This window comes from Brugia malayi (assembly GCF_000002995.4).
Source record: "Brugia malayi strain FR3 genome assembly, contig: Bm_v4_Chr4_scaffold_001, whole genome shotgun sequence".
Classification (NCBI taxonomy): Eukaryota; Metazoa; Nematoda; class Chromadorea; order Rhabditida; family Onchocercidae; genus Brugia; species Brugia malayi.
In genome coordinates this window covers 12,110,227-12,134,079 of record NW_025062478.1, presented here as the reverse complement: position 1 = coordinate 12,134,079, position 23,853 = coordinate 12,110,227, and the positions used below count along the sequence as shown (strand labels likewise).

The 23,853-nt window shown below is 32.2% G+C and overlaps 1 protein-coding gene across 1 annotated transcript in view; it reads right to left on the bottom strand.

Moving 5' to 3' along the window:
* Positions 1 to 4,683: 4,683 nt before the first annotated feature.
* Positions 4,684 to 23,853, bottom strand: part of Bma-ketn-1 (Prion-like-, putative) — a gene marked incomplete at both ends in the record, with an annotated part of 44,707 nt that continues 25,537 nt past the window's right edge. Inside the window, 47 exons of the mRNA XM_043082513.1 lie at positions 4,684 to 4,821; positions 5,356 to 5,456; positions 5,649 to 5,813; positions 5,907 to 6,095; positions 6,244 to 6,401; positions 6,759 to 6,898; positions 7,042 to 7,302; positions 7,590 to 7,772; positions 8,357 to 8,521; positions 9,012 to 9,042; positions 9,436 to 9,560; positions 9,643 to 9,820; positions 10,213 to 10,427; positions 10,777 to 10,947; positions 11,091 to 11,243; positions 11,329 to 11,406; positions 11,640 to 11,808; positions 12,118 to 12,346; positions 12,584 to 12,863; positions 13,010 to 13,243; positions 13,366 to 13,489; positions 13,680 to 13,867; positions 14,214 to 14,381; positions 14,505 to 14,756; positions 14,914 to 15,102; positions 15,191 to 15,331; positions 15,501 to 15,692; positions 16,001 to 16,105; positions 16,379 to 16,597; positions 17,378 to 17,651; positions 17,759 to 17,928; positions 18,021 to 18,146; positions 18,370 to 18,605; positions 18,826 to 18,919; positions 19,099 to 19,272; positions 19,468 to 19,682; positions 19,782 to 19,925; positions 20,105 to 20,359; positions 20,456 to 20,628; positions 20,794 to 20,960; positions 21,044 to 21,272; positions 21,495 to 21,708; positions 21,828 to 22,048; positions 22,311 to 22,527; positions 22,723 to 22,897; positions 23,238 to 23,425; positions 23,507 to 23,650. Coding sequence (XP_042938447.1) covers positions 4,684 to 4,821; positions 5,356 to 5,456; positions 5,649 to 5,813; positions 5,907 to 6,095; positions 6,244 to 6,401; positions 6,759 to 6,898; positions 7,042 to 7,302; positions 7,590 to 7,772; positions 8,357 to 8,521; positions 9,012 to 9,042; positions 9,436 to 9,560; positions 9,643 to 9,820; positions 10,213 to 10,427; positions 10,777 to 10,947; positions 11,091 to 11,243; positions 11,329 to 11,406; positions 11,640 to 11,808; positions 12,118 to 12,346; positions 12,584 to 12,863; positions 13,010 to 13,243; positions 13,366 to 13,489; positions 13,680 to 13,867; positions 14,214 to 14,381; positions 14,505 to 14,756; positions 14,914 to 15,102; positions 15,191 to 15,331; positions 15,501 to 15,692; positions 16,001 to 16,105; positions 16,379 to 16,597; positions 17,378 to 17,651; positions 17,759 to 17,928; positions 18,021 to 18,146; positions 18,370 to 18,605; positions 18,826 to 18,919; positions 19,099 to 19,272; positions 19,468 to 19,682; positions 19,782 to 19,925; positions 20,105 to 20,359; positions 20,456 to 20,628; positions 20,794 to 20,960; positions 21,044 to 21,272; positions 21,495 to 21,708; positions 21,828 to 22,048; positions 22,311 to 22,527; positions 22,723 to 22,897; positions 23,238 to 23,425; positions 23,507 to 23,650 — 8,357 coding nt within the window. The remainder of the gene's footprint in view (positions 4,822 to 5,355; positions 5,457 to 5,648; positions 5,814 to 5,906; positions 6,096 to 6,243; positions 6,402 to 6,758; positions 6,899 to 7,041; positions 7,303 to 7,589; positions 7,773 to 8,356; positions 8,522 to 9,011; positions 9,043 to 9,435; positions 9,561 to 9,642; positions 9,821 to 10,212; positions 10,428 to 10,776; positions 10,948 to 11,090; positions 11,244 to 11,328; positions 11,407 to 11,639; positions 11,809 to 12,117; positions 12,347 to 12,583; positions 12,864 to 13,009; positions 13,244 to 13,365; positions 13,490 to 13,679; positions 13,868 to 14,213; positions 14,382 to 14,504; positions 14,757 to 14,913; positions 15,103 to 15,190; positions 15,332 to 15,500; positions 15,693 to 16,000; positions 16,106 to 16,378; positions 16,598 to 17,377; positions 17,652 to 17,758; positions 17,929 to 18,020; positions 18,147 to 18,369; positions 18,606 to 18,825; positions 18,920 to 19,098; positions 19,273 to 19,467; positions 19,683 to 19,781; positions 19,926 to 20,104; positions 20,360 to 20,455; positions 20,629 to 20,793; positions 20,961 to 21,043; positions 21,273 to 21,494; positions 21,709 to 21,827; positions 22,049 to 22,310; positions 22,528 to 22,722; positions 22,898 to 23,237; positions 23,426 to 23,506; positions 23,651 to 23,853) is intronic.

The window sequence follows — 23,853 nt, the reverse complement described above, 5'->3', positions numbered from 1 at the left end:
AATTAACATGATATATTGGTATAATCTGATGATAAGCAAATTTGATAAAAGTTTTAAAGTGAAAAAGCAGCAAATAAAATCTTTATGGAATATCATTTTCTCAATGAAAGAAGCAAAAAGAAAGTATCAAATGAAATCGAAATAGTGTTTGTTTTAAAAAAATATGCAAGGAATATCTAGAAAAAAGGGAGAAAAGAGTTGGAAGAAATGTAAATGTGATAAGTATTCCACATTTCTTCGGATGCAAAAATGAAGCAAATGATAAATAAATAAATAAATAAATAAATAAATGCTTATTTTTTTGTTTTTATAAAAAGGATGAAAAATTTATGAAAAGAAAAAAAGAATGAAATATACAAAAATAAAAAGTAGTAGTAATGTTAATAATTACTTAATAACCTAATAATTTCGACTATATTTTTTAATTTTAAATTAAATTCACTCAAATATTACAAATAATTTAGGATGTATAATTATTGATAAGCAAAATTTTTGTAAAAATAAGCACGATAAATAAGATATATTTGTATTCAAAATTACAATTAAATTTGATAATTGAAATTAAAGCATAATAAAATTAGAAAAAAAAAAAATAAAATTTAACAAATTCATAGCTTTAATTTTTTAATGGAATAAATTGTAAGAGAGAGAGAGAGAGAGAGAGGAAAAAAAATATTGAAAACTTACTTGAAATTTGTTAAAATTTCATTGATTAGTACCCCTCTAATATTACCAAAAATTCAGACTTCTATTTCTAATTTTATTAATATTTACAAAATTTTTCGTTTTCTTTTTCTTTCTTTCTTTCTTTTTTTTTTATTTTTCTCGATTTCTTTAAATAGTTACTAATAAGTGAAAACGTCTAAGAGGGGCACTGTACTTGCACCAGAAAGTCGGTCAAGTTAGTGTGAAGGATGAGATGTACACTGATAGATGTTAAATGTTGATTTCAACTTTAAAATCCTCTATATCAATGTCTTCCTCAAAATTGATTTGCTTCTCTTTATTTCAATCAAATCATACAATCTTATCAGTTCTCTCATTATCATTCTTTTGCTTTCTAACAATATTTCTCAATGATTTTTTTTCATACTTTTCTTTATCTCTAAAATTTCAATCATATTTGCAAAATCTTTTTGTGATATTGTAATGTCTACTTGCAATTAAGAAAATGTAATATAAGAAGATAAAAGAGAGAGAGAGAGAGAGAGAGAGAGAAGAACAATTCATTTTAGATGATCATATAATCCTCTCTCCTTCTCTCTCTCTCTCTCTCTCTCTCTCTCTCTCTCTCCTTACAGCAAGTTCAAAGCGTGGGCTAATTGCTTTTAAGCTGATGTTGTTGCTTTTGTTGTTATGCAAATCCTCAACTGAAATGCTTCATCCTTCAATTTCTCTAAATTTTCAATTTTAACAAACAAAAAAGAAAAGATTTTTGCACAATTGTTTTCTTCTTTTCTCTCACATACCGCTAAGATAACTTATTTTCACTGATTCTTCTACAAATAACACAAAATTGAAGGATTTATTCGTTTTCTAAACAATCATACAAGTATTGAAGGTATTTTAGCATCGTAGCGTTTTCTTTCCTCGAAGACACGTATACCTACCTATCAATTATTAAGTGAAATGATATAACTGTGACGTACGTAAAAGACGAAAGAAAATTATTTGACGTATTATTTTCTATAGTATTAAAAAATATCCAACATTGCGTAGAAAGATAAAATAATATTAGTTAATATTGAAATAATTGTTTTGTATAATATTCAAAGTGTGCAAAAAATAGCGTAATTTTATTACAGAAGTAGTATTTTTTTTTCTTTTTTTTTTAATACTTTGATATTATATATACAAAAATAAATTTCAAAACAAGTTTGTATTATATGTTACTTTTAATCATTTGATTAATTAGTTAATTAATTAATTGTTGCTGCATAAAATTTGATATTATTGATGGAAAGAATTTGATATATGAATGATATGTTAACAATATCAATAATAAAGTAGGAATTTTAAGCAAAATGAATCAAGTGGAATAGAACATTTTCTTAGAACAAAACGAAAGTATAGCTTAATGGACTTGGAGTATCATATGGGCTTGTAATATTTTTCGAAATTAAATTTTTAAATTATTTGAAAACTTCTTGTTTCTTAATTGCTTTACAGAAATTTAATGTCACAGAAAATATTTTTTTTTTTTTTTCATTTATCAAAACCGCTACAAAAGAATATTTTGTAGTTTAGAAAATGCAAATGATAAATAAAATCACAAAAAAAAAAAAAAAAATTGATCAAATTATCAAAAATCACAAAAAAAAAAATTAATCAAATTACCATTGTTTGATCTTACTGAACAACTTCCACAGTAATAAATTGCTGTGATCTAATTCATCCAACTTTATCCTTTTTTTTTTTTTCAAATTTTGTATTTTAAAAAATCTCTAGCTTTTAAGACATTTAAACCAATATGATTCATACTTCAAAAAAAAAAAAAAAAAAAAAAGGGAAAAAGAAAACAATGAATTTGTATTAGTCATTGGAATAAAATTAAAAATTTTCAATATTTCAGTTCATCATATTTTGAGAAAAACATCTCTCAGAATACAAATCAATGTTTCAATTAATATTATTTAGTATCGAAGATAACGACGATTCATTCAGAATCATTAAGCTTAATTTAAAATAACATTTTTGCTATCTTTTCTCATAACTTACAGGTGTTTCATTTTCTACCATATGATAACTAACACACATATGTATCCAAAGAATTTAGAAAGGAATTTCTTTTCTGGAATACTTTCCTTTTTTTTTTTTGTGAGAACGTTTCACTTAATCATCAGCCGGAAAAGCAGTTGTTGTCTTTTATTGATTAGCATTAGATAGAAACTAAGATCTATTCGATTTCATGATGAAAAACAGCTAATTACTAGTTTATCCTGAAAGTACGAATGTGTTGCAAAAATGAATTATAAGAAGAGATATGCTGTGTGAATTCTGTTTAAAATTCATTTTTAGTAGTAAATCTACAAAAAAAAAAAAAAAAAAAATTTTTCAATTTTTTCCAGAATTTATTAAATGTGATCAACTTGGCTCATTCATATTTGTTATGCTAAGATTTTATAATTAATCAGTTATGTTCAACATTTAATCTTACTATTGAAGATAAAAGTTAGATTAGGAAAAAGTTTTTTTAATCAATCACTTCACATTATATTAACTCAAATGCATAAAGATTTTCGTACATTTAAATTTTTTCTAAAATTCAGAAAATTCAAATACACAATAGCTTTTCAAAAAAAAAAAAAAAAAAATTTTTTTTCAGCAAATTTTAAATTGTAATAATTCGAAGGTAGACTGTTACACTGTTATCAGCTCATTTGCTCTGTATCAGAATTTATGATATAAAGAGAACCATAACATTATTTAAATCATTTTGTTATTTGCTAGTTCCCTTTCGGTTTTGATTTCGATTACATCTTACAATTAAATAAACTTTATTAAAATCATGAAAAAAAAAAAAAAAAAAAAAAGGAAAACAATTTGGGAAAATCATGAAATGTGTGGAAAAAAAATGAAAAATTCATTCTTTAAAAAACATTGCCTAAAATCAAAAAATTAGTATAAAATTTCAAATACTTTTTTATGCAATATTATCATTAATAGACATTTGTGAGTAATTTTGCGCTCATTTACTCTACTGAAGAATGAAATTTTTTTTTCATTTTTTTTTTTTTTTCATTGCTTCAATTGAACAGTGATAAAAAGTTTGATGTGGAATAAAAGGGATGCAAGTAGAAGTGTCCTTGTCAGTTCTTAATTATCATTCACAAACACTAAAACATTACTATTCAGTTCATATTTGAAATATATACCGCAACAATATGATATTTATAAGATGATATTATTTTAAGGCAACACTCAGACAATTTGATTTACAAAAATTTTGTTTATAAATATTATGAATTAAATTGAATTATTTCTAATTTATTTGTCTAATTCAATATTTCTTGACGCTCATTTGCAATTAAAGCACAAATTTAATAACACATTTTATACTCGTGAAGAAAAAAAAAAAACGCATAAATACTGTTATTTAACACAGAAAGTTAAAAAAAAAAAAATGAAATAAAACATAATTGAAATTTTAAACAAACTGGCATAAGTTCAATTCTTTCTTACGGCACAAAACAATTATTAAGAAAGTCAAAAAGGCAATTTGACAAAATAAACTTTGAGCCGTTACATAGAAAGAGACTTATACAAAGGCTACGAAATTTGAAGGCAGCCTAACAAATGGCAACACAAACTGTAGAACTGCATAGTGTGGCAGCATTAATATATACAAATTTAGCAATAAAAGAAAAAATTTCTCACCGCAATATATGATATGAAAATTTAAATTTACAGAAGCAAAAGATAACTAAACAACAGTCCATAATATATATAAAAAAAAAAAAAAACACTGAAAATTAAAATAAAGAAAGACGAAATTTCAAAAAATTCAGAAATTAAGTATAATCAATCATCAGTCAAGAAATAACCAATAAAAATCAATGCTCGAATACTTAAAAACTTAGATAAGCCATCATAATAGTAAACAAAAAATTAGGTATTTTCAGTTTCAGTCATGAAAAAGGACAAAAACTCGAGTTTTTTTTATATAGCTGAAATAAGATATTTCTATCGGAACTGAATCTTAAGCTTTGCTTGGCTCTGTGAAGCACCTAGGGGATTTCGAATGATGATGGTATAATCGCCAGCTTCTGCTTCTGAAATTCGTTGTAACTCCAGAATTGCTTTATTACCAATTAATGATATCTGAAAAAGCAAAACATAATACAAACCACTGACAGATGACGAATATAAGCTTCGTCTCTCAAGCAAAATATTACATTTTCATATTCATATGATTATTTAAGTAACTTTATTTACTTCTTTACAGCACTATATTTCTTACACTAGTTATAACACTAAAAAAATTAGCAAATGATTTTCAGTTTCAGTCCTAAAAAAGGACCGTAATACCAAAATTTAATGGTCTGAACAGTTCATTACATGAAGAAAGATACTGATAGCTTAGAAGATAAACTCTCGCTTCATAATCGAGTTAAATTAAAGGGTTTTAATCACTCATTAGCATTTCTAAGAATTTCTGATTCATTTTATTTGTATTTGCTTCTTGCAACGACTGTAACTTATAATTATTGGAGAAAAATAAACCATTATTCTTGAACAATCTAATTACAAAATCCAAGTTCTCTAATGAGCATTCCAAGCCTCAAAAAATCAGAGTAGTACAAGATAGATATAAATAAATCATAAAAGTAGCCAGAACTGAACATAAAAACAAACTTTATGATTGTGTCCATCATAAAGTGGCTTTCCGTTAAACTGCCATGCAATAGTCGGTTGTGGATTGCCTGATATTTCGGCAACAAACTTTACCGTGTGTCCTGATGAAAAAAAGACCAAAGTTAGAATAGTGAAAAATCTTAAATTACTTCAGCTTAAACCAAACACATGGAAATATCAAAAATATGAAAAAAAAAAAAAAAAAAAAAATAACTGAGGAAAATTAGCTGGCTGTTTGCAGAATAAAATAACCATGCTTTAGTATTTCTTCAACACAATTATCTTAATTTCACCTGGTCGAGCGGTTATATCCGAAAGTTTTAAAATAAACTGCGGTGCGCCAGAAGATGGAGCTTTTTTCTTCATTTGAGCGCTGTCAACAACAGTACTATTTGGTACATCCCCAGCTGCAGAAGAAGATGCCGCAGTTGTCGTTCGCATTACAACACCACTTTTTGCTGCAAACAAAAATTGATGAATATTTTAATCATTTTATATTTTTAAATTTTTAAAATATATTTACTAAAAAAATAAACAATAAGAATACTTACGTTGTAAAAGTAAGTTGGCAACACTCGTTGCTTTACCAGCTGGATTCGTTGCTTCACACTTATATTCGGCTACATCATCCTGATAACACTTCGTGATGCGTAGTACCGCCTCACCTTTACCTTGACTCATTTCGAAATATTTCGTCTTTTTGATTGGCTCATTATTGCGATACCATCGAATCATCGGTTCTTAAATGATAAACGATAGCAGTTAATGAGTGCCGAAAATCGGTATGTAATGGATGAATACATTCGAACGATATAATTTATAATATCTTAAAATAAGAAATTCTGCAAAAACCGAACATAAATAAACATAACAGAACAGAAATGGTACCAGGAGAACCAGTATAATTTGCTTTAAATTGTGCTGGTTCACCCTCAGCAACCACAACAGGCTGTATTTGGGATTGGAATCGAGGTGCCTCCAATCGAGGTCCAACTTCAGCTCCTTTACCAGTTTTTGCCAGTATTATATTTAAACGAGCCTTACATCTAGAATAAATCTTCTGGATTTTGTATATGATTCATAATATGAAAATTTAAAAAAAAATGATATCAAAAAATGCAGTTAAGTACAAAAAATAATCTCTTATCCAATTTGTTTAAGTTGGTTTTCTTAAAACAAGAAAAATTAGAAAAAATACAACATATAAAGAGGTTTCTCTGTAACTGATGCAGTTCAGAGAGCGAAAGGAACGGACAAAAAAAAAAAAAAAAGAAGTTGAGACAAAGGAAAACTTGAAAAAGCTGATTCAGTCTTGTATAAATGGATGAAAAATAAAAGCTGCAGGAATAATCGAAATCAAGAACTCAAAAAAACTATACAATACAGAATGCTTGAAAACTTACCTGGCTTCACCAGCGCTATTTTTCACTACACATTCGTAAATACCCGCATCTTGCGGCAATGTATCGGATATAATCAATACACGTTCGTTACCTTCACTGATAATCTGATATCGTGCGTCATTCGGCAGTGGCTTACCATCCTACAGTTTCGAGACTTTTCAAATAGCATATCAAGCTAATTTCTAAAGAAATCAACAGAATCTCAAATAAGTTAAAAAAAAAAAAAAAAACACCTTCATTCTTAGCCTATTTGCATGCGGTTTCAAGTTTGAAAAAAATTTACTTTGAACCAACTAGCAATAGGTTCAGGATTGCCAGTAACAATACATTTGAACTGTGATGATGCATTTTGTTGAACGCGAACATCAGCCATTCGTTGTGTGAAGTCAGGTGCTACTCCATGTTCTGTTGGTGGAACAACCACTAAATTAGCCATCGATTCTTGAGCACCCGCAACATTTGTTACACGACACATATATTGACCATTGTGGTCCACCTTCAGCTTTCCGATTGTCAAAGTTGAGCTTTTTGTCGTAGTATTGATCTGAGAATTAATGTAAAATAAGTTAAAAGATCACATATTTCTACAGACTATCAAAGATCACATATTTCTACAGACTATCCTCAACCATGTAAAAACAATTGGTCTTATCAAGTAAAACTGTGCCTACATTATGCCGGCAATCATATTTCAATGCATACATCTACTACCACTGACTTTAAGATACTCTGAATTCTCAACTAAAAACTTGCAAAAAATTTTTTAACTGATTCATGCAATTTCCAAACATCTTTAGTTTAGCTATTTTAAGTGATAAAAATTTTAGACACCTGAAATTCGAAGCTTGGCTTGATTTCTTTACCATTTCGGAACCATTTTACTGTAAGAGGTTCATCACCGCTGAATAACACATTAAACTGCGCCTGTCGTCCGATTTCAGCTTGCACTGGCTTCAACTGTTGGGAGATTTGTGGTGCCACCTTTTGAGTTTGCCCCATTTTAGTAGGTTGCGGCTGAAGAAGCAAAAAAAAAAAAAAACTCAAAAACTAAGTGGGTTTCGATATTTTCATGGTCATTTTGAATAACCAAAAAAAAAAAACTGGGAACAGATAAAAAGCACAGCAAAAAATTTGGTTGATATAGTATACAATAAAACTTAAGTATATTGAATATAAATTATTGGTTTTTATAAAACTCAAAGTCCAGATATACAAATTTTGAAGATCAAATAGTGTGAAATGCTAAACGATTATATATGATTTCATTTTAAATAAGCTTTTCGTCAAACTATTCTGTTGGCAATTTTAGATGTTTTTTTCAGACTTAAACCGAAGTCTATTATGCTGTTAACAGATTAGATAACACAGCTTTAGTATACAGTTGAGAATCAACAACTGGCTTAAAGTTTTTAAAAATATGCCTCCCAACATGCTTCAATGTAAATATTACCATTTCCGCATCGCGATGATGCGGCCAAGATGATTTTCTTGAAAGCCCGGTTAGACACTGAGTTAAATTTCATTAAATGACAGCAAGTAACTCACACTAAAGGTTACTGAAATTGGTTATATAAAAAACTTAGGTAAAAAATGCTGACATGTCGAAGAATACGAAAACCCGAGACTCGTTCTCGGATTCGATTGCCGTAACTGTATTCTGTCCGTTCTGCATATTCTTCCGACATTAGATCTTCCTGTTGTGCTAAGTTCACTTCAACTGCATGCTCAGAACGTTCACGATAAATTTGATGCAATACAGTATGCTAAAGTAATTTTTAGTTTGTTAATAAAAGCAACAATGATTACTTTCTAAATATTAGTTTCGATAAAGAATCATAAACGATTTCAGAAATAATATAAGAAATCTTTCCCAAGTCACCAGAAGATACTCAATGAATAAAGTCTTGTTAGAGTTACCAAATATCATTTTCCCAAAATTAAGGATTATTTAACTCATCTAGAATTATAGGAGAAGGAAGGAAAAGGTCATTTTACATGGAATTTAAATGTTTTTAATGTTATCAAAAAGAAGATATACTTGTATTACAAATCATGCAGTTCTGTGTAAAAAAAAAAAAAAAAAAAAAAAAAAAAAAAAAAAAAAAAAAACGAATAACAATGTGATTACAAGAAATATCACTGTAATTTAGTAATAGATAGACATATAAACATGAACAGAAATCACACAAAAACTTATTTTCAGGACAGAACTGAATCCATGCAAAAAAGAGCGCGAAAAAAATACTAACTCACCTTTGAAGGTACTGTTGATTCTATAATCTTCCTGCAAAATTGAAAGAAATCAAAATGAATACAGTGTTTTAAAATTCTGAAAAATTAGTAAAGACATCTCAGCTCTTGCGGCTCTGATTTTAACCTTATCCCTAAGAATGGAAAAAGTCGGTTGAACATGCTTTTTTTTTTTCAGTTAAATATAATCAAATATAAATAAAAATATTAAATGTATCGTTTATAAGGTTTACAGCCAACATTACAAAAACATATGAGTAATTTTAGTTAACGATAATTTGATATTCAGCACTAAATGCTTTTAAGATGTAGGTTTAAAAAACATACAACAACCCGACCCTGGAAAAACCATTAACACAATTTTATCACTTACGAAGAATCTAGTAAGATATGGAACGTCTACTAGAAAGGCAGAAGAACAGTTTACCCTTTGACAACAGCAGGCGTTTCTTTCAGAGGGCCACTTTCAATAACTGATGCTTCTGACGGTTTCATTACTTTCGGCTGGAATTTCTGTTTTATCTTTACCTGATCTTTTGCCGGCACTTCAACCTAGAAAGATCGAGATCATAAATTATAACTGCATCGGTTTAGCACAATTTTAATTAGCACAACTTCATGATAAAGCTAATACCTGTTTAGGTGCCTCCGGTTTTTGTTTTACAGATGCCAATTTCGCTTTTTCCTTCTGAATCTCCACGTGTTGGGCGGATGGTAATTCAGTTGCCGGTTTTGGTTTCGTCAATTTAAATTTCACCTGGTCGCGTGCCGGTACCATTACCTCTTTTTCTTGCTCAGGCAGCCGTCGGAATCTCAAACATTTTTGGAAGTACTTCTTACTAATTTTGATAAGGTCCACTTATATATCACTCATGACCGGTTCGAAATGGAATTTCAAGATTTTTTTTTACTACTTATTGAGCAATATCCTTCAATTATTCATTACCTTCCCCCGCCTCATCAATATTCTTGCTAAACAAATCCAAAAGATGTTCCATAGTGTTAATATTATTTCATATTTGCATTATGTTACTGTAATCGTAATACCACTGAATGGTACTCAATAGGTAGAAATTAAAAATTTAAATAAACCAGCTGATTTTAATTAACCTCTTTTAAAACTTTGTGGCTACAAATTAACTTGAATTATATTAAAAATTTTGGTTGTATAACTTGAACTTCTTAAACTGAATTAAAGCCAAACCGTGACTCAACGTTGCCAAGTTTCTTTTCGATTGCCCATTGCGGCTTTGGTACACTAGCACCTGCAGGCGCTGCTTCTTTTTCCACTTTTGGAGCAGCTCTTAGTTCTACTCGCTCCATCGTTTCTTTCGCTGGCTCGTATTTCTCAATGTGTCCAGGCTTCAAAGTTACATCTTCCAACTTCATGCTTTCAAAGGTTGGACGAGTCGTCTCGATCTATATAAAATTTAAATTTATCGTTTATATGAGTTGATCAAAGACCACAATGCATTTACAGTAGTGATGGAGGCGCCAATTAATAACTGTATATTACATCAAAAAAAGATACACAATGCAACCTTTTCAACCTTTTAAGCCTATAGTCTATCCTCAAGTTTTTGTTAATGTTATTTCGTGGTTATTTCTACACTTCGAAATTTTTTTTTTAATACAAAGTCTTCTTTCTTGTTGCACGAAGTTATTTCGCAAAATTCAATTTTTTGCAGCCCTTTGGGAAATCTACGTGAGCAAAAATAAAAATCTTAAACTTGTAGATGTAAAAAAGTTCAACAGATCAAAAATTTACATAAGTAAGTTGATTATAGAACTGTTCGTTCTTAGGTTTGGTAAACTTCTCGATAAGTTCTTCACTTTCAAGAGGTTCGGTAGGTGACTTCGACCGTTCAATTCTCATCAATTTTTGCTGGTCAGCTTTTGGTGCTTTCTCAAAGGCTTCTCCAAGAGAGCCTAGAACTTCCTGAAAATTTCAAAAACATGAAAAAACTTTTCTCCTCATATGAAAGAGGAATATCAATGTTTCTTGAGAGCATTTGAGATTGAACTCTACCCCAAAAAGTGATTATTAAAATAATTAATTAGAAGATCTTAATTTCACGTAACCTTCTGCCATCTGACTTCTCTCTCGTGCAGTTCATCTATGGTCATGAAAGACGTCGGCTTTAGTTTAACATGTCGGAAATCCTTGGTCTGATAAACGTCCAGCATTGCAGAAGCAAGTACCTCACCTTCTGAGTTCTTCGCAATCACAACGATCTAAAAACATTTCAGCATTCACTTCCAACATCGAAGCGGAACTTTTTTTCACAGTTATGCAAAAACAAAAAAATGTATGGCTTACTTCACCAGCATCCGATATTTTTGTCTTCGAAATTGTCAAATAATGAATTCCGTCATAATGTAGCTTATATCTGCTTCCCTGGAAATAGCTTTTTTGAAAATTTCATTTTTTCCAAAAACCAAGTCTGAAGTAAAATTAGAGGAATATGAATACGTCCAAATATCAACGGAGATCTGTTGAACAAAAAAAAGCGACAAAATACTCAGTTAGTATCTAGCTGGTTGATATTAACATAATCATCGCATGAAACCTAAAAAAAAAAAAAACAAAATATTCAAAAAGAATCAAATTAAAAAAAAAAAAAAAAATACATGTATGGCTTGATTTCCGTTTATATACCAAATAATTTTCGGTTTTGGATTACCGATTACTGCACACTCAAATCTTGCAGGTTCATTTTCTACTGCCTGAATATTCATAGGTTTGATTGTAAACCTCGGTGGTTGCTTTTCGCGCCGTTGTTCGCTCATGTGTTCCGACCTGAAAAAATTATAAAAAGGTACAACGTATAAAATGTAATCAGGAGTCTATCGGCGATAAGCACTACCTTGTAGTGAATAAATATCTTATAGATGCGAAGGTACAAAATACATTTAGCACTCCGTTAAAAGAATACTTCTCAAAACATAAAAATTTCGTCGCACCTATAAACTTATAAACATTGTTGTTATTATTCTTGTGCTCAGAAATCGTTATTAGCAATTAATTTTTCGCTGGTTTCAAATAGGAAACTAGAAATATATGTTGTAACATCAAACATCTGAGAGAATTAAAAAAAAAAAAACAAACCAATACGGCTGATCACCAAGTTTCTTAACATCAGAAACTAGAACACCCTGCGGAAGTTGGCTTTCAGTAACAATGTGTTTAGAACCTGAGCAAGCCAATTTCGCTGATGTTGTTGCTTTTCCATATGGATTTGTAGCAACACAAATATATTCACCAGTATCGTCGGGTAATGCGTAGAGGACATCTAAGCATGCAAATCCAAAATCTAACATTGAACGGAATCGATGGCCTACAACAGTTTTTTATAAAGAGCAGAGAAAAAGATATAATAATTAATGTGAAACTTTAAAAGATGTTGGAACAAAAAATGTCAAGTCTTAATCTCTATTCTGACTTTACCATATTTCAAAATTTGAAATAATATCAAATATATAATACATTTAAAATACTATACTGAGTTTTGGAGAGAAGGAATAGCTCTGAAGCCAAATTTTCAGAATTCTATTTGAAAACAAAGCAGAATTACCAATCAAAACGGGTTTTCCATCCTTAAACCATTCTACTTTCATATACGGGTCATTAATTGGTGCAATTTGCGTTTCGAAACGGCAATAATCGCCCTCCTCAACACCAATATTCGTCAAATTAGTTTTAAACTCAGGCGGTCGCTTTGTAGCTTCATTGTAAGCATCCTCTTTGCTAAGCGCCAAAGGAACACGGGTGTGTTGACGCAGATGATTCTCAAGATTTTCCATATTGGCCCCGGGTGCTTGCGGCGCAAATTCTACGCTTGGTTTTGAAAGAACCTGAATTCAAATCAAAAATTAGTCGATAAATGAATTCCTATCTCGCTAAGAAAATAAGACGGAAAGCTTTTCAAGCATAGCAAAATTATAAGGTTCCATCAAAAAGATTTAAATACAAGGAATTATAATACTTCAGAAATTATTACCGTGACATGAGTTTCAGTGGACGCTTCGCCTTTATCATTCATAACAATACATTCATAAACGCCACTGTCTTCCGGAAGTGCATATAGAATATCAAGCGTCACGAAACCAAATTCGCATGATGGCTTAAACCGTGAAGCTTCCGCGAGTGGTTTGCCATCTTTCAACCAGTTAATTGTCAATTTCGAATCATTGATCGGTGATACACGACATTCCATGTGAATAGAGTCGCCTTGCTGCAATGAACCAGATTTTTCTCTGATACTGTGGTTTCGCATTGTTTACTGGATTGTCAAAATCTACTTTAAAACATAAATCACCATTTAGAAACGTTCGTCCGTTCAACAAAGAAACATACCTCAACTCCATCAATGTTTTCAACGAGTGGTTGAATTATTTGTGGCGCATCGACTTGGATGATGGATGCAACTTCAATATGACCAATACTTTCTGCCTTACCTTTAGAATTATAAGCTATACACCTAAAAAATTCTGTATCAAATTGCGATTCCTGGATAAGACTCAATAAGGGTAAGACAATAAGATGAAAATTTTATATCCGAAAAGGAACAGGATTGCATTTAACTCGAAAGAGAAGTTGTAATGAAGTTCAAAATTGCTGGTATAATTTGCTGATTAATTAATTTTACGAAAAAACAGCTGAATCGATACTTGTATTCGCCACTGTCTTCGCTTATCAGATGTTTAATCAACAGTGTAGCGACACCAAAATCGTTTGACATATGTATTCGATTGGAATAGGGTATAGAATGTCCGTTATGAAGCCATTCAATGCGAAGTGACGGATCACCAATTGGTTGCAACACACAAGTAAACGCTGTTGCCTCTGCTTCATTCATCTGACAAAAATCATATGTAGAGCTTACAATTTAAAATCGTTTTCTTTTCTGCTTTTTCTGTTTTTTTTTTTTTTTTTTTTAAATGAATTGAGAATGAAAGAATCTATTAACCAAAAAGTTTGAATGCTACGAAGTTATAGTCTAAGTAGAATGCGAAATTAGATTCCCTCATATTCCCCAAATTCTCGAAAACATTGCTGATATTGAGAAATATCATTCAGAATTTTGATTCCTACTTGAGTTTTCGAGCGAAAATTACATAAGCTGGATTTGAATGCAATTTTGAAAGCAATAATAAAATTTAAACTCAATTGTTAATGCAACAATGTTACATTAATTTCTTTACCTGACCAAGATCAACGAGATTTTGGGTGAAATACGGTGCATCAAACTCTCTAACTGGCTGATCCAATTGATCTCTTGGCCGATGGATATATTCTTCCAACTTTTCAATACGATCTTTGCCTTCAGCAGTACTCTGCCATTCGGATACAACACCACCCATACCTTTGACCTGGAATTATTGATTATTAAAATCCTTTTCCTCGAAAATCATTCGTCTCCATCACATATAAATGATGATAACAACATAAACTGAAACTACTGACGGTATCTAGTAGAAGTCATAACTTTAAACCTGCATATCACATGATGTCTCGGCTTGTCCTTTCCTGTTACTCGCACGACATACCCATTTGCCTGAATCTTGTGGCTCTGCAGGGATTAATTCCAGAACCACAAAACCAAAATCATGGATTGTTTTCATTCGAGCTGTGTGTCCGACAGGATGTTCATTATGGAACCATTCAATCTTTAAGTTCGGATCACCTACTGGTTCCACGCGTGCCTCCAAATGCGCTAGCTGTCCTTCTGACAAATTCGTCAGTGACTGCAAGGAAAAACTATAGCTTTGAATAAGGAAGTAATTCTGGGAAGCGAACAACAGATTTTACGACATTATACCAAAAATGAGAAAATTATTGATACTGGAAAACTAATGAAAGGACTATCGAAAATTGGATTTTTCGAGACAAATAAATTCAAACCTGCAACTGGGTTAAGAACCTTGGTGCTTCATAATCAAATTCTGGCTTCTCAGGAACAGGTATTTTCGGAGCCTCAATTTCAATGATTTTCTTATAAGCACCAGACATACTATCTGGAAGCTGCGACTTTGTGATGATTTTCTGCTTCGGATTACATGTCAGCTGTGTGCTGGTCACTGCTTCACCAACCTAGAATTTTTCACGTTTAAGTATTTGATTAGCAAGCCGAGAACAGAAACAGTTGAATAGCAATTTTGTAGATTCAAAATGCTTTAACCTTGTTAATGGCACGGCATGTATATTCGCCCGAATCTTCAGGATATGATGGCGATATTTCCAAAATAACAAAACCAAAATCATTGATTGTTTTGACACGACTTCCTGTTTTTAACGGTTTTCCATTCAGATACCACTGGATCTGGAAAAGTAGTCTTGAATCAGTCTAGATTCGGAAAGTAATCGGTGAATATCAAAATATAAATTGTATAAAGAGATTTTTGACATTTCTTGTATAGAAATGCATAATTACGTCCCGTAGTTTCAATTTCTCTGAAAGGACCTGAAAAAAGCATATTAATGAAAGCAACCTGCAACTGATTATCATTCAGTGGTTCATATCGGGCAGTGAAATGAACACGATCCCCTTCCTCGCAAGTGACAGGAGCAGAAAGAGGTTCGATAAATACAGGAACAGTTTTCTGCTCTTCTACAATTTTCTCTTCCGGTTTCAAATGCAGATTATATTCTAGTCGTTCAATTGCTTTTGCTTTACCTTCATCCTGCACAAAAAATCAACAGACATTATCAAGCATATGTAATAGACTGACAATCATCTCAAGTTATTGATAAAAAATATTTGTGCATAACAGTAGTTACAGTCTATCCATGAAGACGAAATTAAACAGAAGGTTATATGTCAATATCCGACAAACTTCTTATCATCAGTGAATTTTTGCACAATTTCGCTTTCCAATTCATAAAACTCGAATAAAAGCTTATTCAATCTTCTTATCATAAACAACCTATTTGAAAAATTAAAAAAAAAAAAAAAAAAAAAAAGAAAGAAAAAAACGAATCTCCAAATCACCTGAGGTTGCAGTAAAAGAGCCTCTTTTGATGCAATTTCTAAAATGGTTGATGAACTCGCTTCACCTGCAGAATTAGTAACTTTTACAGTGTACTCACCAGCATCCTGGAACAACAACAGCAATTATTCCAAAACTATAGCCAATATTCCATTATTTTTAAACATCAATCATAGCAGAGAAAGAAGGCTAACATAAATACATCTATCATTTAAAGAAAAAAAATTGGAGAAGACAGCATTTTACGTCAAGTTTCAAGTCTGAAACAAATTAAATTGTATTCGCAGAATAACTCTGATCAAAAAATCTGTCTCATTATTTTTATGGAGTTTAAATTCAAGTATTAAATATCCAAATTTATGATAAAGGATCGGAAAAACCTGTGCAAAGAGATGCAGGATATCAAGTATTGCAAAGCCAAAGTCTTGAACCATTTTATATCGATTTGCATGAAACAAGGGTTTAGCATCACGGAACCATTCTACTTTGAGATTTGGATCATCAACCGGTGTGAATTGAGCTTCTAAATGAGTGCTGTCACCTTCAGTAAGATCTTCTGGCTTCTGTAGATGAACAGTAATTTGAGGTGGATCGAATATCTGAAAATAAGGAACCATTGAATATTTCTAATTTAAAAAAATCCACAGTTAATTTCCTGTAATTAAATGTCATAATTTAGAATGCTCTGCATGATGCAGATATGCAAGGTGTCTGAGGACAGTCGCAGCAGTACGAGACATGTTTTTATTGTCCATGTGGCCCAGTAGTTAACCAGGGGAAAAATCTCCAGTGCTTCACAAATTTAATTTAATTAGTCTTACTTACGACCATAATATGTTCCAAACTTTATACAAATCAAAAATTTGTTTCTGCAATGTTAGATTCAAAAAGATAGGCGCAGATGGAACAATTAAACCAGTGGGTGAAGAGGAACGACCAGGAGAATCAAGTATTGATGCAGAACAAGTTGTAGGAGTTCCAGGTACAAAAGGTCCCTGCTTCCGATGATCATAGTGACCAAGGTGATGCATGTGAAGCTGGTTTACCAGATCTTGTAAGGCACCAAGAGAACGTAACCTGCTGGTGAAAAAGGAGACGATGGTGAACCTATAACTATCTGTCCATCATATTTTTTTATGTTTATTTCAAACTATCGGACTAAATTGAATTTTAATTCCATTTATACCAAATTTACAATAAATTAATGAAAGTAAGAGTTTGCAAAGAACATTTTTTCTTAAATGTTTAAAATCAAAATAAATGAATTTCTTTTTCCCGCTTTTCCAATGAAATATTCACAACGGTGTGCTTGAAAAATGAACATTTATAATTCTTCTGCTATTTAACTCCTTACTAATAATCAATACTCTAAAACTAACTTTCGGTGGAGCTTCATAAGGAATTGGTTTCTCAGCTTCCATTTCCATAATTCTTTCAAGACTCTGTGGTTGCATTGAATCAGAAACGATGCTTTCTTTGCTTAAAACATTAATGGATGCAGAACTTTTCGCTTCGCCGACTTCATTTGACACGACACATGTCCATTCGCCACTGTCCCGTGACTCAGTTGCATTTATGTCCATAATAATCCAACCAAAATCGTTAATCATCTTTATTCTTGAGCTAGCTGATATCGGATTTCCATTCAAGAACCTAAACAGACAGTCTAAGTGATAGAACAATTGAATTTCATATAAATAGAAAGTATCAGGAAAACAAAAATACTAACATACTGCTTATAAATATTGAAAGGTACTCACCACTGTATTTTAAGATCAGGATCATCTACTGGTTCTACGGTAACTTCAAAGTGCGCTGGTTGCCCTTCATATAAATCGCCGCCGGGGCTTTGGATATTTGTAAGAAATCGAGGTAATATTTTAGGAGGTGGCGGCATTTCTGGCTTCGGTGCTTTCGGTGCTTCTAGTTCCTAAATTCAGAGCATCATAACATGCATTCAGTAGTTTATGACAAAAAACTGGAATTCAGGACAACTGAAAATGGTATTTTTGTTGGTATAACCTGTATTCGTATCCATGACTCCATGTGCTGGGTGTCCCCATATATTGCCTCCTTTGGATGACACTTCAGTGTAGCACTAGAAACTGCCTCCCCATTTTCGTTTGTTAAACGTAACTGATATACACCCTAAATTTCGTAAAAATAAAGTGTAGAAATAATAAATTTGAAAAAAAAAAAAAAATCTTCCATTTCCAGAAAAATTAAATATTTTTAATAAAACAACAGATGATGTTTTTGTCAGGAGTGGAACATGGCTAGATAGCTAATCATGCTCCGCTAGCGCTTCAATTTTACCTTGCTAGTGTTTGAAAAAATGACTCATACTTGATCACTAAGATATAAGTAATACTTGGTCTTCAGGATATGTATAGCTGATATCCAAAGTGCAAAAGCCGAAGTCCCGTGATATAGCATATTTCGAGCCATGTGCCAATGGCTGTCCATTGCGAAACCAAGTAACTTGCAAATTGGGATCATTAATTGGTATAACGACAGCCTCGAAGTGTGATGGTTCACCTTCACCGCATTCAACATCAGAAATTTGCTCATGAAATGATGGAGTGTCATAAACCGGCGGTGGTGGTTCTGCAATGCCACAAGTCACCAACAGACAAAATGAAATGCTATTGTTAAGCTGAGAATTCACAGACATTTCGGACCGTGCAAATGTATTTAAGCATTTAAGTAAAGATGTTCATGTATTTCAAGGAAGAAAAAAGTTTATGTATTTTAGTGTCAAAAAAGTTGATAGCTATCCATAAGGAATTTCGAAGTTCTAGAGAAAGAACAAAAACTTATACCGTACCAGGTGTCTTTTCTTTTGGTGCTTCAATTTCTTGGATTCTACGCCACGACTCTTCATGTGTGGTATCCAATAAAATGTCTCCAATACCAGCGACCTAAATTAAATATTTTAACCATAACAACGGTTTGTGTTAACCATATAACTACAAAAAAAAAAAAAAAAAAAAAAATGAAATAATCGCAATTAGATGTTAACAGTATGCATGTGATGTGATTAAATAATAATAAATAAATTTAGCATCTTAAAATCTTTAAGATCAAACTTTGCAAATACCTTAATAGATGCAGATGAAGCTGCTTCTCCTTCGCTGTTTATAATCTTAAGTGTATAGACACCATTATGATCGGGATTAACACCACCAATATCCAGAGCTGCCCAGCCCAGTTCGCTTCTTGTTTTTATCAGCTGACTAGCACCAAGCGGTTGCCCATTACGTAGCCAGACTACCTTCAAACAAGAATTATTGAAACTCAATCAGAATGCCGTTTAACAATGAATGCTTGTTTCAGTGAATCTACTTTTCAAATTCATGCAAAGATTTTATAGTAAACAGGTTGAGACAGGATAACATCAACCCAAAATGTAAGCATAACAAATTTAATGGTGAAAAACTGCCGCATAAAAATGGAAATAAAAAGAAACTTTAAGATCAGGATCACGAGCAGGTTGGAATGTTGCTTCCAGATGCACGACGGCACCTTCAGAAATATCAGTTGCCGACTCGAGTTGTGTGAGAAAGCGCGGTTTCTCCTTTTCTATCGTTTCCTCAATTTCTTCAATTACTATCGGTGTTTCAAGAATCTGGATCTTTTCCCAGGATATTGGATGTTGAGCATCACGCACTATTGATTCATAACCTAAAATTAAACAGATTGTTTTTCATTGCACTTGTAACAGAAAACAAATGCAAAAAACGGTACTTCAAAGTTTGGTGAAACCGAAACATTTAAACTAACCAGCAACTTTCACTGTAGCACTGGTAGTAGCTTCACCCTGTTTATTTATTGCTTTGCATGTATATACTCCAGAATCTTCCGGAAGAACATGAACTACTGTTAACGTGATATTTCCAAAATCATTTTCATGACGATAGCGATTTGCTGAAAATTTTTAAACTCTAATAAAAAACGATCGTAAGGGGGCCGAAAAATCAGTGAAAATGAGAAATGCAAACACCTTAAATTTTCAGCTTCTTTTTCTTATAAAATTCAGAAGTAGAGCTGACATTTCAAAACGAAAGAGTGGAAAAAAAAACAATAAGCAAATTTAACAAATTTACAATTCTTCAGAGGAGCGCCATTCAGATACCATTCGATCTTCAAGTGCGGATCACCAACTGGTTCTACACATCCAACCAAGTGAACAATTTCACCTTCTTGCAAGTTATCAATGTTGTCAAAAGCTTTAATCCAATTTGGTTTGCCGAACTCCGGTTCGGGTACTTCCAAGCGCATGTTTTTATCAACCGATTCCAATTCTTGGATTCTTTTCAAAGAATCTGGATGTTGAGTATCTACCACCAAACTATCCGCACCTGAGATAGAGTTTCCGAGTTTAAGCAGAATGTGTTATTTCTTTAAAAAGGACTTTAGTTTTATTTTATTGTGAAGTGCAAGCTTAAAACAAATACCCAGAATAGATATATTTGCGCTTGTTACAGCTGCTCCTTGTTCATTTACTGCTTTACATGAGTAGACACCAGAGTGGTGCGAATAAACGGGTGAGATGCGCAAAGTGACACATCCAAAATCATTGGTCATTGTATGCCAGCTACTCTGTTGCAACGGGGCATCATTATGGAACCTAAAGATTTCTTTAAAGTTGAAATCTAGAACTTCCGATTTCTCTAAACAAGCTTTCAAGAATGGAATTTATGAAGTCAAATGTTCGTATTTCGCGCCCTTTTTCTTGTTGCAGGAAAATTTCATAAAATTGGCACCTAATTTAAAAAAAAATAGCAAAATTTACCATTGAATTTGTAGTTTGGGATCATTAACAGGTATAACCCTTGCTTCTAGAAGAACAGCACTCCCTTCCGGCACATCAGCTATACTTTTCAAGGGTTGTGTAAAAGTAGGTTTTGCATAAACTGTTGATTCTGGAACAGTTGGAACAACTTTTGGCGCTTCAATTTCCTAAAATACCTTTACTGGATGAAAAAAAATAATGGCCAGAATCTTTCAGTGAAGAAATAATTTATTGGAGTAGATTGTCATACTTGAATTCGTTTCCAGCTTTCTGGATGTTGTACTTCCGCAAGGATACTTGCTCGAGTCTGGCACTGCAAATTGCCGGATGTTTGATCCTCACCCATTGCATTTCTTACCAAGCAACGGAATTCACCTATATCTTCCGGTAAAACATAATGTATGTCGAGGGTTACCAAACCAAATTCATTTCTCATTGAAATACGACTACCAGCAGCTAATGGACGACCATTATGAAACCTACAAAAGAGTTAAGGGTTTCTAACAATTAAATTCGGAATTCACAAAAATTTCTCTCCTCAATTTACAATTGTTTCCAGAGTACTCGACTTTGGATGATCAAAAATTTCACATTCCAGAGACCGGAATCCACCAGAATAAGAATAAGGAAAATAACATTGCACCAATTATCTTAATAATACAAATTTAAAAATTACTTCCATATTCCTTTTCAAAACCCACCATAAAATTGCTAGCTGTGGATCATTAATAGGTTCATATTGTGCCTCGAAGTGCGCTGGTTGTCCCTCAATAAGATTTTCATTAGAATTTAATTGTCGAGTAAAATGAGGTGACCCGTGAATAGATTCTGGAGCCTCTTCAGGCCCTTTTTTCGGCTGTTCCAATACTTGAATCTTTTGCCAGCTACTCTCATGCTGCGTATCGCCAAGAATGGCTGAAAATAATACAATTTTCATGCAAATTAAAAAAATTTGAACTTTTCATCTCGAATATCATAATGTACATTTTTTGATTCTTTTTTTTCTGGAAGTTTCATTAAAATGCATGTCAAACCTGATCTGGTCTCAACATAAAGCTGCCCTTCTACTTGGTCCTGTCCTTGTTCGTTTGTTGCTACAACCGTATATATACCAGCATCTTCCGGAACAGTATATGAAATATCCAATCCGATAAATCCAAAATCAGATGTATGATGGAATCGATTACTGTTTAATAGAGGAACACCATCTTTGAACCACTGTATTCTCATCTTTGGATCGTTAATTGGTGTTACCCTAGAATATCGAACAATGAAAGATTTCTGTGAGCAAAGACTGAGATAAAGCAAAAAAAAAAAAAAAAAAAGATTTGTCTATATACGTACCGAAATTGGCGATCATCAAAATAAAATTTAAATTAAAATTTCGTTTTGAATTAGTAAAAAATAAAAGAATATTTTGTTGTAGAAGTTAGCAGAGCGATGCTAACGTGTAGTCAAAATTCTTCAAATTTTAATACACATTTAAATGTAACGATTTAATACAAAAAAAGTAAAACCTCGTTTCAAAGTGGGCTGGTTGGCCTTCGATCCTTTCGATGGCTTCCATCGGTTGTATGAACTGAGGTGCCAAAGGCTTTAATTCGGGTGGTTCTGGTGCTACTTCTTTTGGTGCTTCGATTTCTCGAATTCTTTGCAAACTTTCTGGATGTTGGCTTTCACTGTTGATTACTTTCTTGCCGATAATTTTAAACACTGCTGTTGAGTGTGCATCTCCTGAATTTAGCATTCTTTACTTATAACTAAATTTAGTATGATCCGTTCGAAACCGGGTTTCAAGTAATGATCATTAATAAAGAAAATCGATCTCTTAAAAACTTCAGATTGCAGAGTTCTCAGAACTGCAGACTTTTAAATATTAATTTAAATTCTAAATATAATTTATTAAACATCGAAAAAGCAAAAACCAACCCAAACTATTACTGACTACACATGTCCATTCGCCACTATCTTCAGGAAAAGCATAGAGAATGTCCAACGAAACATATCCAAAATCGTGCGTTTTCCGGAAACGATGTCCATTTGCGAGCGGTTGACCGTTTTGATACCACTCTACCGTGAGTTCATTATCGCTCGTTGGTTCTATCTGAAAAATGCTAAGCTGAAACAAAATTCTAAGCGCACTATTCAGACTAATTTTTTGTCAAAATTGGTGATTTTGAAAAAGTGATTAAAAAAGTGGTTGATAAAATATTCTGTAGAAATGCCAGACAGAAATACATATTCCTAAATGCAATTTAATTTAGTTGATTTAAGTGTATAGAGGAAATACAGTAGTCACTTATTAACAAAGAAAATTTTAACCACTAACAAAAACTAAACATTCTATCTTTTAAAACAGATTTCATCGATGAAGATGTGTCACTTCTCAAACGAATGTCTTTTCATAAAGAGATCTATTGAAATTAAATTTTAATGAAACCAACCTGTCCTTCCAGATGAATGGGTTCGCCTTCACTGAATTCACCAATTTGCGCAGGCAAAGCCACAACAAATCTTGGCTTTATTTTTTCAGGTTCAAGGTAAATCGGTTCTTGGGGACGACGGTTTTCTATATCTTGAATTTGATTCCAAGACTCTTGATGCTGAGTATTCAAAAGCAGTGATTCCGTTGCTAAACATACAATTCTCAGTGCATTCAGATATAGTTCCAACAAATTCAGTAAATATTCTACACACATATACAGTAACTAACGTTGGCATGTAACGGTACATGAAGTTGTTGCTTCTCCAAATTCACTAACTGCTCGGCATGAATAGATTCCGGAATCTTCGCCATACACAGCCAACAGATCCAAAGTAACATAATCCAAATTACGTGCAGGCATGAAACGACTTCCTGAAAGCATAATTTAATTTTAACGAAGAAGAAAATTTAAACGAGTAAAATCGATGGTAAAAAGGTTTCAGATGAACCAAACTGTTAACCAACAATTGGCTTCCTAAATAATAGCGCTACAGTTTCATCATGGAAACTTACAATATGATCTTTCCTATGTTAGTCGTTCAAGAGAATTTTATTTCAGGCTTTCAGAATTAGCA